General features: G+C 40.5%; 1 protein-coding gene across 2 annotated transcripts in view; it reads left to right on the top strand.

Annotated features, from left to right (window-relative positions):
• The first annotated feature begins 966 nt into the window (after positions 1-966).
• The window catches only part of UBE2R2 (ubiquitin conjugating enzyme E2 R2), a 92914-nt gene continuing 74646 nt past the window's right edge, over positions 967-19234 (top strand). Inside the window, exon 1 of one of the 2 annotated variants that reach the window (XM_037151588.2) lies at positions 967-1694. In XM_037151588.2, coding sequence (XP_037007483.1) covers positions 1518-1694 — 177 coding nt within the window. In that variant the 5' untranslated portion in view covers positions 967-1517. The remainder of the gene's footprint in view (positions 1695-19234) is intronic. The other variant, XM_037151587.2, reaches the window with a different exon arrangement.

Raw genomic sequence — 19234 nt, 5'->3', positions numbered from 1 at the left:
CAAGGAAACATTATCTTGTCTTAAGAGAAAAGGGTATTCTGTGAAAATCACGAGGGTTGAAGACTGTTTCCATATCTCATTTCAGTCATGATTATCTCAAAATTTCCTCAGTTTCAGGTTAGACCTTCAAGCTGTAGGGGGGTCAAAGTTCAATTCGAAGTAGTGTTGTACTTCATTTTACAAATGGGTAAACAAATGGGATACCCAACAGCACTTGCTCCAAATCACAGAGGACCACAAACCCAGGTTCAGTCAGTTTTATTATTCGTATATTTCCCACAGCTTCTTCTTTGTAGTTAAGAAGGGAAGTAGAAGCTGACCTATCTGCCTTCCCCGTATCTAGGGGGAAACTGGCCCCACACACCGCCCCCTCCCCCCAAGTGGGTGACACACTGTGTGAGGGCTGATCCTGCAAAGGAGATGTTGGGACACTTGTTCCGACCAACAAGGCCATTCTCAGTATATCCTTGTCAAGCACCTACTGAGTACACGGATTAAAGACTGTGTGTCACAGGGAGAGGCCTGCAGAGGACCAGGTCTCCTGGGAGGATGCCTAAGGAGGCCAGCGGATACAGATATGGGGAAGAGAGTGCTGATGGCTCTAAAACCAGAGGTTACTTTTCTGCGTGCGTGGCGAAAGAACCAGAGCGTCTAGTTGCACAACCATCATTCTGAGGCCAAGGGCATTCCCTGAGGCCACCCGCGGACCCCACAGTGGCTTGGCTCTTTAAGGGCGGGGCACAAACGCCGGCGTCACAAAGCGCCGCCACAACGCAGAGCAGAGGGGAGGAGGTGGGGAAGCGGGAAGAGGAGGAGGGCGAAGGGGAGGGAGGAGGGAGGAGGAGGGAGGGGCGCGCGCACGCGCGTCGGGCCGCCAGTCGCCGAGAGCCGCCCCACTCCCGGCGCGCGCCCCTCCTCCCTCTATCCCTCCCTCCCTTCCTCCCTCCCTCCCTCCTTCTTCTCGACTCCGTCGCTCCCGCGGCGCGAGGCACTCTCTTCTCCTCCGTCGCCGCCACTGCCGCCGCCGCAAGACCCCTGCGCGCCGCGCTTCTCCCGCCCTTGGGCCCTGCGCGTCCTCCACCCCGGTGGCCCCTGAGAAGAACGAGAGGGCGAGCGAGCGCGGCGCTCCCGGGCCGGCCCGGCCCCCTCCCGTCACCATCGCCGGCCCTCCGCCGCCTTTCTCCGCTTCCACCTTTTCTCCCCCCCCCCCAAGTTGAGGCCCCCTCGGGGGGGGAGGACCGAGACCAGGAGCGAATTCCCCTAACTCCCTCAACCTCAACCCTTCCCCTTCACCTGGCCCGAGTGAGAGGAGAAGGCCCCGGCCAGCGTCGTGTGTGAGGACACGGGCCGGCCCACGGGCCGTCTTGGGCCTTGTCTGGCCCGCTGGGTGTGTGAAGACCGGGCCCCGGTGCGGCCCGGCCCGAGGGCGAGCCGAGGGGAGGGGCCTGGTCCGGCTCCGCCGGTGCGTGAGGACTGGGGCCCCGGCCCGGCCCGGCGCCGCCGCCGCCGCCGCCGCGATGGCCCAGCAGCAGATGACCAGCTCGCAGAAGGCCCTGATGCTGGAGCTGAAATCCCTGCAGGAGGAACCAGTGGAGGGCTTCCGGATCACCCTGGTGGATGAGTCCGACCTCTACAACTGGGAGGTTGCCATCTTCGGACCCCCCAACACCCTCTACGAAGGCGGCTACTTCAAGGTACCCCCACCCCTTCCCAGAAAAGGTTTCCTTCTCGGCGGCCTCCGCTCCCCGCCGCTTTCGGCTGTTTTCGGGGCCAAGAGTGTGAGCGTGAGCGCGGGTGAGTGGAGGGGGCTCCTCACCTCAGCAGCCCCCTCCCCCCACCCGTGGAGGCAGGAAGGCCTTGCTCACCCAGGGCCTTTTCTTTGTCCTGGGGGCGGGGGTGGAAGGCCAGACTGCACCGGGAAATAGGAAAGACTCTCCGGCTAGGGTAGTGAAGACCCGGGGAGGAAGAGGACTGTCTTTGTTTTGTTGCCTCAACTGAGGGTGTAAGGGAAGAAAGATGGTCAGTCTTTCCCCCTCTTGTCCTCACATCAGAACCATCCTTGCGCCGGTTGGAACTGCCCCAGAGGGCAGAGTGACCTGCACTTATTGGATTGGACCTTTCTTTTTTGGGGGGGTTGGGGTGGGGGAGGGGTCTGTCATTGCAGAGGCTGCCTGGTGACCTGACATTTTGAGGATTTGATGGGCTTCTGTGGAGTGGTAGTTCCAACTTTGCATTCCAGTGGGCGGTAGTGAAGGATAGGAAGAAACCTAGGGGTGTTACCAGGGGTACCTGCATTTTTCTCGCCTTTATCCACTTGAAGGAACTTTAATTTAGAAACCCGTTCTGTCCTCATTCTCTATTTACTTCTGTGGTGTTTCAAAATGCCCTTTGTCCTCACCCTGCCACCAACTTTACAGGCTTTTTTTTTGTTTGTTTGTTTTTTGTTTTTGTTCCTACATGGAGAAATATTCACAGAGGGTGGAACTCGTTATGTAGGGAGATTGATTGTTTCCCACTTAAGTGAGACGAAATTAAAACCTTTTGCTCAGGTGGTTAACTCAAGCAAATGGGTGGTCTCACGAATTAAAAGTGTATGAGGTGAGATAATTCCACTGAGTAGGACTGGCTTCGTAAACAGTGACCATACACATTGTTTCCATTGTTTTCCACGACTTTAGGACGTTCTTGAATCTGGTGGGTTTTTAAAAAAATTATTATTTTAATTTCATGGTAGATAATTCGGTAACATTGAGGTTTATTGTTTTTTATTTTGTTATATTTTAAACTATTTTTGAAGCGATGAATCAGAGTCTGAAGGTTGAACTCTCTTTTTAAAGTTGGCTTCTTAAAAACATTTATTTTTGCCCTGGCTGGTGTAGCTCAGTGGATTGAGCGTGGGCTGTGAACTAAAGGGTCCTTGGTTCAATTCCCAGCCAGGGCATATGCCTGGGTTGTGGGCCAGGTCCCCAGTGGGGGCCATGTGAAAGGCAACCACACATTGATGTTTCTCTCCCACTCTTTCTCCTTCCCTTCCCCTCTCTCTAAAAAAATAATAAAAGAAATAAAGTATTTAAAAATATTTATTTTGATTGATTTTAGAGAGAGAGAAACATTGATTTGTTGTTCCACTTATTTATGCATTCATTGGTTACTTCTTGTATGTGCCCTGACCTGGGATGGAACCTGCCACCTTGGCATATCAGGACATGCTCTAACCAACTTAGCTACCCTGCCAGGGCTGAAGGTTGAAGGTTTGAAATGGTCGGTACAGAGACCAAGGGAAATGAGTGCCGAGGAATCCATTTAGTTTTTTTATTTCCAAAATTAAGTAAAATAGAGGAGTGAGTCAATCGTACTTTGTTTTGAAGGGAGGTGGTGCTATCTTGGCAAAAGTTTTAAATGAGTAAGTATCTTAAGTCATGTATTATAGTTACGTGTATTTATAGGGCTACCCAATAACTTTTGTTTTTTACACTTCTAAAGGTAGAAGACTCTGATTCAGGCTTGAAATTGGGTCAACATTGTAGAAAATGTGAAGAATTAATTGATAGGGAAATGTTTAATATTCATGCCTATGATAGTCACTGACTACCTAATAAAAACAAACATGTTTTTAAGATATTATGTAAGAGCAGTACCCTTACTAGTAGTATACATTGTCTTTGTGGTCACCATAAACTATACTTTTTCAGATGCAGGTATTTAAAATCACTAAGTAAATATACAAGTTATTAGGTGAGGAATAGTCTCTTGTGAAGTATAAATTTTCATTTATAGATACCAGAAAAATTAGTTGCACAAAATGGGAATTTACGTGGTAATTTCTAGCAGAGCATTATTTAGCAAAATTTCCTGGCCAAAATTTAGTGGAACAAAGTTTAATTTCCAAAAAAACCTATTGCTCTCCCAAAACTATCATTAATACTCAAGGGTGCTAGTTAGAATAATCACACTTTAGTGGAGTTTGTTTAAAAGAAATTCTGTATTCCAAATTATAATATGTTTGCTTAAGTAACTGTGAAAGGGATGTGAGAGCTCTCTTAGTTTGGAGTAGGTAACATGTAAAAAGGATTCCTTGTAGCATACATTGATTGAAATGCTTTTTAATTTTAGTCCTATTTAACAAGAATGGTTTAATCTCCAGTTTTAATGTTAGATTCCTTTTTTAAAAAAATCTTGTTGTTTATGCTATTATAGTTGTCCCAGTTTTCCCCCTTTGCCCCCCTCCACCCAGCTTGTCCTGAGATTTATTTTTGAGTGTTTTTAACTTTGTGACATATAAAAATGTATGAAAATTCTTAAGCAGGTTTTTATGTTTTAGTCTTGTGTGAGAATTTTGTTTAATTTCATTTTCTTTTGTTTTTTCCCCTTATCATATGGCCTTTTATCCCAAAATCCTTCATTGGAAACAGGCAAATTTATGGTCATGAGCAGTTAACATGAGTGATAAGTATTAAACCATTGCTTTTATCTCACTGCTTTCTTAAATCAAGGCCTTTAGTGTGTTCCACTACAGCTGCAGTTAAAAGTTGGCAGAGAACTTTCCCTATTACTATTCTCCCTTCAAATTATAGTCCTTCAACATTTAGTATAACTTGTTTTCAAGTTAAACTCTGTTTCTCTATTTTGCATAATAGTTCCTGAAGGCAGTGGACTGTCAGTTATTTATTTATTTTTCCAATTACAATTTTTATTTTGCCCTAACTGGTTGTTGCTTAGTGGGTTGGGCATTGTCCCACAAACTGAAAGGCTGCTGGTTCAATTCTGAGTCAGAGTCAGGGCATGTGCCCCAGTTGCGGTTCAGGTCCTTGTTGGGGGCATATGAGAGGCAACCTATCATGTTTCTCTTGCACATTGATGTTTTTCTCCCTCCCTTATTTTCTCTCTCTCTAAAAATGAATAAATAAAATTCAAAAAATTATTTTTATTTTTTTTAAAGATTTTAAAATTTATTTTTAGAGAAGGGGAAGGGAGGGAGAAGGAGAGGGAAAGAAACATGAGCCAGTTGCCTCTCACATGCGTCCCAGCTGTGTGCCCTGACCTGGGATCAAACCCATGACCTTTTGGTGCAAAGGCTGATGCTCAATCCACTGAGCCATACCAGCCAGGGTCAAATTTTTTCATTTATTGATTTTACAAGAAAGAGAGAGAGATAGAGAGAGAAGCATTGATTTGTTGTTTTACTTACGCATTCATTGGTTGATTCTTATATGTGCCTTAACTAGGGATCTAACTGCAACCTTGGCATATCAAGACAGACTATACTCTAACCAACACAACTACTTGGTCAGGGCCCTGTCAGTTATTCTTAAAATTTTTTCTTCTTAATGTAACTCCTTTCACTTTTACAAATTAGTAGGCTTCTGACTGATCTTTTTCACTATGAAGTAGTCAGCTGCAGTCTGTTTTAACCATGGCATCTGTTGTGCTAGAGACTTGTGAGACCCATATTTCAACAATTTTTTTGATTCATCCTGCTTTTACTTATTTTTTTAATATCTAGAATCAATGTGATTCTTAGCTTGGGGGTGGTTTGGATGTATGGAAGGCAAAAGTAGTAACTTGTGTCTGTTTTTTTGGCTTCTTATAAATTCTTTTGTGGCTTTGCTATTTTTTTGTCCAGTTGCTAATTTTCATTGACTTACCAAGTGAATTTCTTTGCTGCTTTGAATTTTTTCTCTAAGGTCAGTCGTTACAAAACACAAAGTAGAAGATGGCTTAGAACACTGAGAACACCAAAAACTGCTCTTGTTTTGGAGCAAGTTGGAATTTTATTATGTTACTGGAAAAAAAATGATGACTTTTAATAAGTTCACCACAGTGCTTTAGAAAATACTATCTGCCAGGGCGGGTGTGGCTCAGTTGGTTGGGCACTATCCCTCAAACCTAAAGTTCACAGGTTCAATTCAGATCAGACCCCCCAGGGTGCATATGGAAGGCAGCCAATTGGTGTTTCTCTCTCATATGGATGTTTCTTGCCTCTCTTTGTCTCTTCCTTCCCTTCTCTCTAAAATCAAATAAAATTTTCAAATAAAATAAAAAATTTTAAAAAATACTAAAATTTCTGATAATGATCTTAGTGTGGCTGTGAACTTCCTTGGAGCTCCTGCATTGATCATCTAAAAGCATGATAGCAGTGAGTCTAGAGGTCCAAAAGTGAGTGCCTCTTTCATAATGTGCATAACATAAAAGTTGAAATGATATGTAAAGCTTAAAGAATAGCGATGAATTTTTGGTAGTTGATTTCATTCAATAATCTGGTTGAGGATATAAAATATAGGTGTGTTCCATTCTTTAGAAAACTCCAAACTGATAAATTAGAAAGTATTTGTTATATACTCAAAGTTTTCCTTAATTGGAGCTTCTTTGTCAGATTTATACTAAAGAAACTCTTCAATAATTTTTTTTATGAGACATGCTACCTACTGTGCTAATGAGGCACCCTTATAATAGTTTTTTTTTAAATAAAGGGTTGCATTATTTTCATTTGTTCTAAAAGAAGTTAAACTTTTCTGTACCTTCCTCCCCAAAGAACAAGAACCCTCAAAGTTAACTTTTGGCCTAGTAATGGCCTTCTGATTATAGAATACTCTATTTTATGACATTCTTTTTTTTTAAGATTTTATTTATTTATCTTTAGAGGGGAAGGGAAGGAGAGAGGGAGAGAAACATCAATGTATGGTTGCCTTTCATGCGTCCCCTGCTGGGAATTGGCCTGCAGGGAACTGGTCTGCAACCCAGGCATGTGCCCTGACTGGGAATCGAACCGTGATTGTCTGGTTCGCAGGCCCGTGCTCAATCCACTGAGCTACACCAGCCAGGGCTCTATGACATTCTTAGTATGTAGTTGAAACAATTATTTTAAGAAGGTGATTGTTAGTCTTTTTGGTATATGGATCATTTTGAGAAATTCACAAATTTTCTTCAGGAAAAACAGACACACATAAACTAGTTTCTGTACATTTTCAGAGTTAACTGATAAGCTAAGAATCCCTTTTAGTATATTTTATAGGCAACTAAAAAAAACTTTAAAATTATAAAAGTAATACTCTTTAAAATAACAACTGTATGAGGAGTCAGTTAAAAATTTCTTAAAATTTTTTCCTTAATCACTTTGAGAATATCTCTTAGGTCTTTTAGCTATAACCTTTTCTGGAAGTTGAAGTTGTCCTGAGTGAACTAAAGTGAACTAATGCAACATTGTAAATTGAAACACAGTTAATGTCCAGTGATTTTGGGCATTAAATGTAATTTTAGTGTTCCCCCCTCCCCTGCCATGCCAAATATGGCACCTCAGTGCTTTATAGATTGTGCTTTTACAATATTGATTCCAAAATGCATATTTATGTAGTTTTTAACTTCTCTGAAATTGGGATGTGTCTTAGAAACTATGAAGTCTTATATCAGTTTGGTGGTGCTTGGGACCTATTTATGAGAGAACCTTGCATTGAAATCTCCTCCCCCCCCACCCGCCCCAAATTCTCACCCAAGGATATGTTTATTGAATTTAGAGAGAGGGAAAGGAAGGAAGGGTGGTAAGGAGAGAAGGGGGGCGGGAAGAGAAAGAGAAACAGTGACCTGTTGCTTTCTGCATGTGCTTGCACCTGGGGTGGAACCTGCAACCTTGTGCATCTGAGGACACTCCAACCAACTGAGCTGTTTGGTTGGTTGGAGTGCACTGAAATCTTCTGCAATTTTTTTAAATGCTAGCTAGCATTAGTATCTTAAATTTGATATAAGAATTTTTAGAAAGATTTTATGTATTTATATTTTAGAGAGATGGGAAGGGATAGAGAGAGAGGGAAACATGGATGTGGGAGAAATGTTGATCAGCTGTCTCTCCCATGCCCCCAACTGGGGACCTAGCCTGCTACCCAGCCATGTGCCCTGAGTGGAGTTTGAACAGGTGAACCTTTGATTTGTAGACCAGTGCTCAGTCCATTGAGCCACACCAGCCAGGGCTTTTTTCTTTTTTAAATAAGAGAAAGTTTATTTAGAAAACCACAGAGGTAGAAAAAGTGAGTTGTGGGAGAAAGAGGCTCAAGAAACAAGTTACAGAGGCAAAAAAGAAGGGGCCCTTGGAGCTGAGGAGAAAGATGTAAAGGTAACAAGGGGGCGGGGGACAGAAAAGGCATTGATATGCTCTTTAGTCGGAGAACTCCAATAAGGATTATTCTTGAACAAAGGATTTGGACCTTAATATTTTCTTTGCAGCATGTTGATTCCTGTTTGAGACCTGATTTAGTAAGCGGTATTTATTGAACACTCATCAGATAGGCAAAACAGTGTAGGAAGAGTTTACAAACCTTATAGATAGTAAGGAAAGGTATAAGGATATTGATATTAGAGGTTTTATAAATGATCTTCATAAAAATCTTTGTGTAGACTTCAAGTTCTAGGGCCTGTTAGAGCATTTGTCAACATTAACACTATTAGAATAAAATGTTCTGTTCCATCTTTGCATCTTATTATTAGTGGCCATAGTCTAAGGTTGTAGTAGAGGAATCTGTTGGAGACAGGTAAAATAAAGGAGGTCATCTAAGAAAATGGTCCATCTCTGCTAATACTGTTATAGGAAAATAACAATGAGGAAGAGTTATAAATTCAGAAATTAGGATTACAGAACTCCAAAGATATTTAAAAGGTTCAATTCTTTTATGTTCCTGAACCCTTTTGAACTATCCTGTGTTTTACATAGATGTCCAAGGTAAGATTGAACCTCTTTAAATGTGTCCTGTCATTACTTTATTTCAGCTTTATTCAGGGACAAATTGTTATTCACAGTTTATGCTTAACGTACCATTAAATAAGTTGATTCTGAAGCAAATGGAATGGTAGATACTCAGTTGAAGAGATTATTTTGGTTCAGATTGCCAAGGTTTAATATTAGGTAAGTGTTCTTCTATATGAGAATTAGAAAATTCAGACTTGGAGTATGTACTTAAGATAGAAAGTGAATAGTCAGTCCACTTTACTTATTTTTGAATAGTCCACTTTAACACCTTTATTTCATAAAAAAAAAAGATTTTATTTATTTATTTTTAGAGAGAGGGAAAGGGAGGGAGAAAGGGAGAAAATACTGATGTGAGAAAGAATCTTTGATTGGTTGCCTGCATGTGCCCTGATCAGGGACCAAACCTACAACCTAGACATGAATGCCCTGATGGGAAGTTGAACCAGTGACCTTTGCTTTGCAGGACAAGGCATCATAACCATCTGAGTCACACTGGTCAGGACTCATTTGTTTTAGTAACAAATTTAAAAATGTGTTTGTTGTAACACAAGTAATAAATTTAATTACTACTGTGAACCTGTTGGTAAGTAAGTAGAATGAACACTTAAAACACACTAAAATTTTGAATACTATATCTAATTGCAGATATACACTCTAATCTTTAGTACAGTAATGTAGGTATTAGCTAACATTTACTGAGTACTTACTATGTGCCACACACTTTACACAGATTATCCCATATAATCCTCCTGTGAGGTGTGGTTACTAACATCTTTGGTAGGTTCTGTGAGTTTCAGGGAAATGACATAATGAAACCAATTTTATCATAGGCCAACTGATAAAAACAAGAGTTAAGTTTCTATGGCATTTCATCAATGTTATAACAAAGCAATGTTGAATGAAATTAAATTATTTGAGGACGTACATTTTGGTCAGCAATTGACTTAAATGTATAGTGGTAGTCCCATAAGATTGTAATGGACCTGAAGAATTCCTATTGTCTAGTAACGTCATAGTCTAATGCATTATTTACGTTTGTGGTGCTGTTGTTGTAAACCTGCACCGCCAGTTGTATAAATGTATAACACATGCAATTATCTACAGTACATAAAAAGTTGATAGTAAGCAACTGTTAATTGGTTTATGTATTTATTATACTATTTCATGTTATTTTAGAGTGTACTCTTTTACTTATAAGAAAGTTTGCTATAAAACACTATGCCGTGTTATACATGCAGCAGCCTCATAGTCTTAGGTTTACCACATCTCTTGATTGCATCATTTTACTTGTGTTTGATTTAATCTCATGCTGTTTTGTTCATCATGGTCCCTAAGCCTACCAAATCACTGCTAATGTTACTCTTAAGAAGCCATGCTGAGTCATTGACCTGGAAATGAAATTAGAGTGATTAAGAACTAGGAAGGTAGAAAATCACTGATGTTATTATTCACCAGTCAGGCATGCCCCATTTCACCATAGCTATGATCTTGAAGAACAAGAACAAAGTGACAGAATTTGTTACAGGAGCTGCTTCATTGAAGGCAACGAGACTAACAAAAATTTGAGACAGGCCCTATATCAGACATGGAGAAAATTCTAATGACGTAGATTGAAGATCAGACACAGAAGTATATATCCTTCCCAGCATTATGATGATGGTGGCCAAAGCAAAAAGTTTACAGTGTTGAAGGAAAAGGCTGGACCCAACTGTGATGTCAAATTTATTGCTAGCTCTGGGTGGTTTAAATTATTCAAATGTTGTGCCCTGGCTGGTGTGGCTCAGTGGATTGAGGGCGGGCCTACTAACCAAAGGATTGCGGTTCGATTCCCAGTCAGGGCACATGTCTGCATTGCAACCAGTTCCCAGCAGGGGACCCACAGAGAGGCAACCATACATTGATATTTCTCTCCTCCTCTCCTCTCCTCCCCTTCCCCTCTAAAGAGAAATAAAATCTTAAAAAAATAAATGATTCGAGTGTTGTTATTCATTACATAATGAAAAGTGAGTGGTGAATCTGAGAGTGCTGATGTGAAGGTGGCTGAAGATTTATTGTAAACATTAGACATATTGATTGTGGAGGAAAATTACTAAATCAGAGCAAATATTCGGTATGGATGAAACCTCCTTATTCTAAGAACAGATGCCTGAAAGAACTTTCCGTCTGCTAAGGAGGCCAAGTCACTGCCAGGTTTCAAGGCTTTTAAGGACAGAACACTGTTGCTTGGGAGCAATGTTGCAGGCTAGAAATTGCGATATATATGGCACAGTGAGAACCCCAGGACCTTTAAGCATTTCAGTAAGCACATGTTGCCAGCATACTACAGGAAGAGTAAGAAGTCATAGATGACCAATCTCCTTTTCCAAAATGACCTCCTGGATTGCTGTGCCAGTGAATTGAAAAAGTACTGTTTGGAGAAACATAATATGAGGCCTATCCAGAAACTATTCAGCCATGTAATATGAAAAATAGAGACATTTGTTGAAGAAGCTACAAGAAACATTGTACATAGGACAAGGCTGCCTCAGTGCCTCTTCAAAGAAGGCACTTTGGGACCTCACTCAGTTCTCCCAATTACCATCAGTTGCCCTGATACATTTCCTGAATCTCATCAACGATTTGAAATCTCTTCCCTTTCAAAAGAGATTTTTGTTTTGGGAAAAGCTGGAAGTCTTGGGGTGCCAAATCTGGGCTCTAGGGGGGCTGAGTCACCTGGGTGATTGGATGTTTTGCCAAACACTCATGATACGTGTTATGTGAGTGGATGCATTGTTGTGATGAAGCTGCCAGTCACCAGTTGCCCATAGCTCTGAATCATCCAAATAGTTTCTGCAGAGGAATGTTCAAACTTAATACAAAATTGGATACAGATTTTGTTGCTGTAATTGCTCAGACATTTTGAATGCGACAGTCACACAGTACACATGCTCACCCAATGGCATCTACTGCCCTCACTGACTAGTACAATGACGTTGTCATTGTTCACCCATGTGCATTCTAGTCCACTCTTCTTGGTTGCCAGATTATGTTAATATTGCACAAACTGTTCTCATGGTTGGATTTTTTCTGGACAGATCTCATATACCTTTTAAGATGTTGCTCATTGTTGATAATGTTCCTGAACATCCTCTTTATTGGTGATCCTCATCCCAATATCGATGTGATGTTTCTCTCCAAATACTACTACTTTGATCCAAACAATTATAGCAGCTTTTAAGGCCTAGTGCCCAACGAGGATCTTTGCCTAGGCTATTGTAAGTGAGGAAAACACCTGCAATTTTGGAAGGATTACAACATCTATGACTGCACCAGGAAACCTTGCTTGGGCTTGGGGTGATGTCACCAAGGAGTGTATGAATGGCATCTAGAAGAAGATACTCAAGAGGTTCATCTATGACTTAAGAGGATTTGCCAAGCATGAGGAGGTTGCAAAAAATCAACATGGCTGTGGTTGAGACAGCAGGCAACTTTAATCTGGTTGTGGATGAAGATGACATCGAGGAGATCCTTGAGATAGTTCCTGAGGAATTGACTAATGAACAGCTGTTGGAACTGAACAGGAACACATATCTGAAGAAGAGGCAAGAGAAAAAGGATGCTGCAGGAGACAAGAAAAAGAAGGGCCTCCAAGAAAATTTACAGTGAAGAGTTTAGCAAAAGCTTTTATAGACATCAGTAAGCTCCTTAAAAAGTTTGAGCCTTGGTTGGTGTGGCTCAGCAGACTGAGCACCAGCCTGCAAACCAAAGGGTTGCTGGTCCGATTCTCAGTCAGGACACATGCCTGGGTTGTGGGCCAGGTCCTCTGTTGGGGTGCATGACAGGCAACCACACTTGCCTCTCTTTTGATGTTTCTCTCCCTCTCTCCCACCCTTCCCTTCTGTCTAAAAAATAAGTAATATCTTTAAAAAAAAAGTTTGAGGCATGGACCTCAACACTGGAAGGTTTTCATTAGTAGAGAGAATGTTCATGGTGAGTTATCTACTTACTAGCAAATTTACAATAAAAAAAATCAAGCAAGCCACCATGGACATACATCTGAAAAGAGTGACACCTGAAGAAAAGCCTGAGGCAGGTCATTCAGGAGGTTTTATGTAAGACAGCATTGTTATAAGAGGTGACAGCTCCATGTGTGTATTGCCTTTGAAGACTTGGTGGAGGTGGAAGACAGTGATGTTGATGTTCCTGACCCTGTGTAAGCCTGTGCTAATGTGTGTGTTTGTGTCTTAGTATTTATTTTTTATTATTTTTTTATTATAAGCCCTTTTTTTTAAAGATTTTTAGAAATTTATTTATCTTTAGAGGGGAAGGGAAGGAGAGAGGGAGAGAAATACCAATGTATGGTTGCTTCTGGTGCGTCCCCTGCTGGGAACTGGCCCACAACCCAGGCATGTGCCCTGACTGGGAATCGAACGATTGTCTGGTTTGCAGGCCCACGCTCAATCCACTGAGCTACACCAGCCAGGGTGTCTTAGTATTAAAAAAATTTTTTTTAATCTTCAGCTGAGCACATTATTTTCTTTTTAAAGATTTTATTTATTTTTAGAGAGAGGGGAAGAGAAAGAGAAAGAGGCAGAGAAACATTGATGTGAGAGAGAAACATCGACCATTTGCCTCTTGCACACCCACCAACTGCGGACCTGTTCTGCAACCCAGGAGTGTGCCCTGCTTGGGAATTGAACCAGTGACCTCAGTTTGCAGGCTGGCACTCAATCTACTGAGCTACACAAGCCAGGGCAAAGCCTTTTTTTTTTTCCATTGTTTTTTAGAGAGAGAGAAAAGGGGAGAGAGAAAGATTGATTAGTTATCTCTTATAAATGTCTGGACGAGGGATCATAAGCACCTGGACCAGGGATTGAATCTGCAACCTTTAGGTTATGGGATGACACCAACAGAGCCATGCTGGACAGGTAGTATCTTAGTTTGTTAACAACAACAACAACAAAAATTCAAGAGGTGAAGCCCTGGCTGGTGTAGCTCAGTGGATTTGAGCACAGGCCTGCCAGTCAAAAGATCGCGGTTTGATTCCCAGTCAGGGCATGTGCCTGGGTTGCAGGCCAGTTCCCAGCGAGGGACGCATGAGAGGCAACCATACATTGATATTCCTCTCCCTCTTCTTCCCCTCTAAAGATAAATAAATAAAATCTAAAAAAAGAAAAAGGTTAAAAAAAATAGAAAAAGCCTATAGAATGAGAATGTAAAGAAAGGAAATATTTTTGTATAGCTGTATGATGTGTTTGTGTTTCAAGCTAAGTTTTAGTCCAGAAGAGTCAAAAAGTTTTAAAAAACTAAGTTCACAAAGTAAAAACTTACAGTAAGCTAGGAATAATTTTTTGAAGGAAAAAATTTATAAAGTAAGTTTAGTGTAGCCTAAGTATACAGTGTTTATAAAGTCTACAATATTGTAATTTCCTCAGACTTTCCATAAACTCATCCCTCTGTCACTGATGCACCCAAAGCAACTTCCAGTCCTGCAAATAGCCTTGTATAGACACTATACAGTCTAGATTTCTGTAAAGGTACTCTGGTGTTCACACAACAGTAAAATTATCTGGTGACTTTGTTAAGTGACACATGACTATATAGGAAACTGAGTCACAGTTCATTTAACTTGCCCAGGGATTCTCAGCTAGAAAGTTGTAATACCAGACTGTTGGACTCTGGAGCCTGTGTTATCTATTACAGAGATTTTTTTAACACTTAGAATGATGTTTAGAGATATGAAAGTGGAGCTTTAAGAAAATCAAATTAATGAAGCAGTTTACAAGAACTATTTTAAATTGTACTTAAGTTTATAGGTCACAAAAGTAATATCTTCCCTTATTATGAGCAGAGATTGTTATGACTTCAGTTTATATCTTTTAAATTCACTGGAAAAATTCGAATTTTTTTTGTTCTTGGACTAAAGTTAGAGAATGATAAATCATATTGTAGAAGGATTTTTAACATTGGCAAATTGATAACTTTTTTTTTCTTTTTTTTTAGAGAGAGGGAAAGGGACAGAGAAAGAGTGGGAGAGAAACATCAGTGTGTGGTTGCTTTTCATGTGTCCCCTACTGGGGACCTGGCCTGCAACCCAGGCATGTGCCCTGACTGGGAGTGGAACCAGCAACCCTTTGCTTCACAGGCCTGTGCTCAATCCAATGAGTTATACCAGCCAGGGTTGCAAATTGATAACTTTAATAGCAATTTTCTCATTAGTTTAAGTGGGAGAGTGGGATGGTGCTGGTGTTGAGAAATACAAATCTAGGAAAAAGTCTTGGAATTAGAAATTAAGATAAAACACCTCTGACATGATGGGTGGGTATGTGGAAAGATGATAGAGGGAGTTATATATTTTAATACAGTATTGGTTTATGCTTTAAAAATAATATGTACTAATATTTTTTCAAGTGTTTAAGCACCATAGGAATCTTAAGCAGTTTACAACTTTTTTTGTGGTTCATTCAGTCGTTCAGTGGTATTCTCTCTCTACCTCTATTAAGGCATTTTTAGATCAGTGCCATAGTTATATCGATTCTGTATTTAGATTTCCACATTTTATAATTCTTTAGTTACCTGCTTTGCTATATATTTGCTGCACAGTCAGCTGTTTTTATTTTTATTTTTAATTTAAAAAATATTTTATTTATTTATTTTTAGAGACAGGGAAAGGAAGGGAGAGAAACATCAATGTGTGGTTGCCTCTTGTGTGCCCCTTCCTGAGGACCAGGCCCACAACCCAGGCATGTGCCCTGACTGGGAATCAAACTGGCAACCCTTTGTTTTGCAGGCTGGCACTCAGTCCTCTGCGCCACACCAACCAGGGCTCAGCTGATTTTTAATTTAAGGGATAAGTCCCAGGAAATAATTCAGATTTTGAGGCTCACTTAGAGTACATAGTAATTCAGATTGTAAAAGTTGAATGATTACTACTATCGTGTTAGAAGTAACCATGGCCCTATTTATAAGATAATATTAAGTATTGGTAAAGTTACAAAAAGATGTACAATATGTGATAATCCCTTATAGAAACAATGACTAGAAGCTTAGGAAAAAAAAGATTTTTAAGTTTACTTATAACCATACCTGATACACTGTGTAATAAAGCAAAATAAAAAACTAGTTATTCAAAAGAATATCCTTCATATGATTTGAAGGTAGCACTCAGATTATTTACATTTGCCACCAAATTGAATCTGAGAATCACTTTTGGATGTTAAATAAAACGCACATTACAGAAGTAAAGATTCACCACTAATAAGGACATTAAGAAGTTGTGCGGTAGGCTCTGAAGACAGTTCTCAAAAAAAGAATCCTAAATATTTGTGAGCAGTGGCAGTGTAGCACTGTTGGAGTGAGCAGATAGCCATCCTTCCATTGTGTTTGTTTTGAAGGGGGCAAAGCTGATTTGAGGTTTTTTAGTAGGGTTTTGTTTGTTTGTTTGTTTGTTTACTTTTAAAGATTTTATTTCTTTATTTTTAGAGAAGGGAAGGGAGGGAGAGGGACGTGATATATCAGAGAAACACTGATGGATTGCCTCCTGTACTTCCGTCAACCGGGGACCTGATCCACAACCCAGGCATGTGATCTGACTGCAAATCGAAGCAGCAACCTTTTGGGTCGCAGGCCAGCTCTCAGTCCACTGAGCCACACCAACCAGGGCTGGGAGTAGGGTTTTTTAAAAAAACAAACATTTAAATTACTCAAACAGGCCCATCTTGGTCTTATCGCTTAATTAATCTTTCCTCTATTGGTAAAACAGGGAAATAGTGGTGTATTTCAGCCATTAAGGACTAACCCCGGTTATGTAAAGTACAGCCCCGGTTGGGCAGCTCAGTTGCTTAGAGCATCTTCCGGATATGCCAAGTTTGCTGGTTCAGTCCCCAGTCAGGGTAGATACAAAAATCAACCAATGAATGCATAAATAAGTGGAACAATAAATTGACATCTGTGTGTCTGTCTTTGTTTCTGTCTCCCTTTCTCTGTGCATCTCCCTCTCTTTCCCCAATTGCCCCTACCCTGCTTGCCCTTTTTAAAATCAATTTTTAAAAAAAGTACAGGGGGGGTGGGCTGGGCAGAGGAGAGCAAAGGGGGAAAAATTTGGACAACTGTAATAGAACAATAATAAAATATTAAAATAATTTAATAACTGTGTCCTCAGGTTCTACCCTGAATTCTTTGGAGTTTGTTAATCATATTTCAAAATTTAAATAAGAATGGTAGAAAATTTTCTAAATAAGGACAGAAAAATCATACTGAAGATAGGGAAATTCTGTACACTTTAAATAGATTTAAGTAAGGCCCTAGCTTGGTAACCCAGTTGGTTAGAGTATTGTCCCTATATGCCAAGGTTGAGGGTTTGATCCCTGGTCAAGGCACATACAAGAATCAACCAATGAATACATAAATAAGTGGAATAAATCGATGTTTCTCTCCCTCTCCTTCCTTCTCTCCACCTCTCTCCCTCACTCCTTTATTCTCTCTCTCTCATATCAACCAATAAATTAAAGGTTTAAGGAGTCTTGTATTAAAAGGGCTTTAACATGGGGAGAGTACTTCCTGAGTTTTGAACTGTTTAGTTTCAGCCTTCTTTATTGATTTTTTTTTTTTTGAGAGAGAGACACAGAGAAAAAGAGTGATTGTTGTTCTGCCCATCTGTGCATTCCTTCGTTGATTCTTGTACGTGCTCTGACTAGGGATGGAACCTGCCACCTTGGCGTACTGTGATGATGCTCTAACTACCAAGCACCCAGCCAGGGCCACCTGTCTTATATAACTTTTTTCTTTTTCTTTTCTTTTTTTTAAAAAGATTTTATTCACTTTTAAAGAGAGGGGAAGGAAGGGAGAGAAACATCATTGTATGGTTGCCTGTAGCATATCCCCAATAGGGGACCTGGCCTGCAACCCAGGCATGTGCCCTGATTGGGAATCGAACCAGTGACACTTTGGTTTGCAGGCTGGCACTCAATCTACTGAGCCACACCAGCTAGAGCTAACTTTTTTCTTATTACTTTTTATTAGTAAATTATGAAGTAAGCTATGTACAGAGATGTTCCTTGAATAAAAAAGTGGTAGTGAGTGGTAAAACTGGAAAAGTTACTCAAAGATTTGTAAACATTATAAGACAATTATATGTAGCCTAAAATTTTTTAAAAATATTTATTTTTAGAGAAAGGGAGGGAGGAAGAGAGGGAGAGAAACATCAACGTGTGTTTGCTTTTCACACGCTTCCCACTGGGTATGTGGCCTGCAACCCAGGCATGTGCCCTGACTGGGAATCGAACCGGCAACCCTTTGGTTCACAGGCCAGCGCTCAATCCACTGAGCCACACCAGCCAGGGCTGTAGCTTAAAATTTTTTTTTGTTGCAATGAAACCTAGTTGTGGGTGAGTATGAACTCTTAACATTATGAGTTCCTTAAGAAATTTACTTACCTTTACTTACCTTACTGGCTGGTATGGCTCAGTGGATTGAGCACTGGCCTGTGAACTGAAAGGTCACTGGTTCAGTTTCCAGTCCGGGCACATGCCTGGGTTGCAGGCTAAGTACCCAGTTGGGGGCATGTGAAAGGTGATGGTTAATTGGATAATCAGTGTATCTCTCATACATTGATGTTTCTCTTCCTCCCTTTTCCCCTCCCTTCCCCTCTCTCCAAAAATAAATACAATCTTTTTTAAAAAAGAGATTTATATAACTTTGAATTTCCTTAGCATTTGGCATAAAACCTAAAAGAATAATACTTAATATTTTTGGGGGGAAAGGGCAGTTATATTCTTTTAGAATGGCAGGCCCCCTCCCTCCAAATTCTACATGCAACTTTACAGTATTCTTGATATCTGAATATTCTCCATAGACCTTAGGTGAGTCAGCCCTGCGTCTGTAACATAATGGTGGACTAGTGGTTAAATATTTGGACTGCTCAGTTCCCTCTAATTTTGGGGGGGAGTGGAGGGAGAAATTCTATTTCATTTGGGTTTTTCTCTCAATGTCATTTTATCTGTAATTGCCAGGTTGCCCCAATTACACTTAATGTTCTTGGTAGCTGAAGGTTTAGGTAAAAATTCAGGTTAAATCTGTGTTATATAGTAATATATGGCAAATTAGGATCTCTGTATAAGGGCTCCTTTTGTCATCTAAATATAAAATTAATTTAGGAGAAGTTAAGAATCTTGGAGCAGCAGTAATAAAAAGCAGTAATAAATTAGCAAAATCTGCTAGCTGTAGCAACTGTGCCTCCTGTAGTCCCATGAATATGAAGTTTGTTTAACCTCATTTGGAAAATCTAATGAATAGAACAAAACAATTAAGCTCAGTTTTTTATTTGTTCTTTTAAATATTTTTATTTATTTATTTCTAGAGAGTGGGGAAGGGAGGGGGAAAGAAAGAAACATCAATGTGTGGTTGATTGCCTTTCATGTGTGCCCCTGTGTTCGACCTGGGGACCTGGCATGCAACCCAGGCATGTACTGTGACTTGGAACTGAATCAGCAACCCATTGGTTCATAGGCTGGCCTTCAGTCT

Source organism: Artibeus jamaicensis, unplaced genomic scaffold, assembly GCF_021234435.1.
Source record: "Artibeus jamaicensis isolate MK-2021 breed Jamaican fruit bat unplaced genomic scaffold, CSHL_Jam_final scaffold_1964, whole genome shotgun sequence".
NCBI lineage: Eukaryota > Metazoa > Chordata > Mammalia > Chiroptera > Phyllostomidae > Artibeus > Artibeus jamaicensis.
This window is presented reverse-complemented; position numbering and strand designations above follow the sequence as displayed.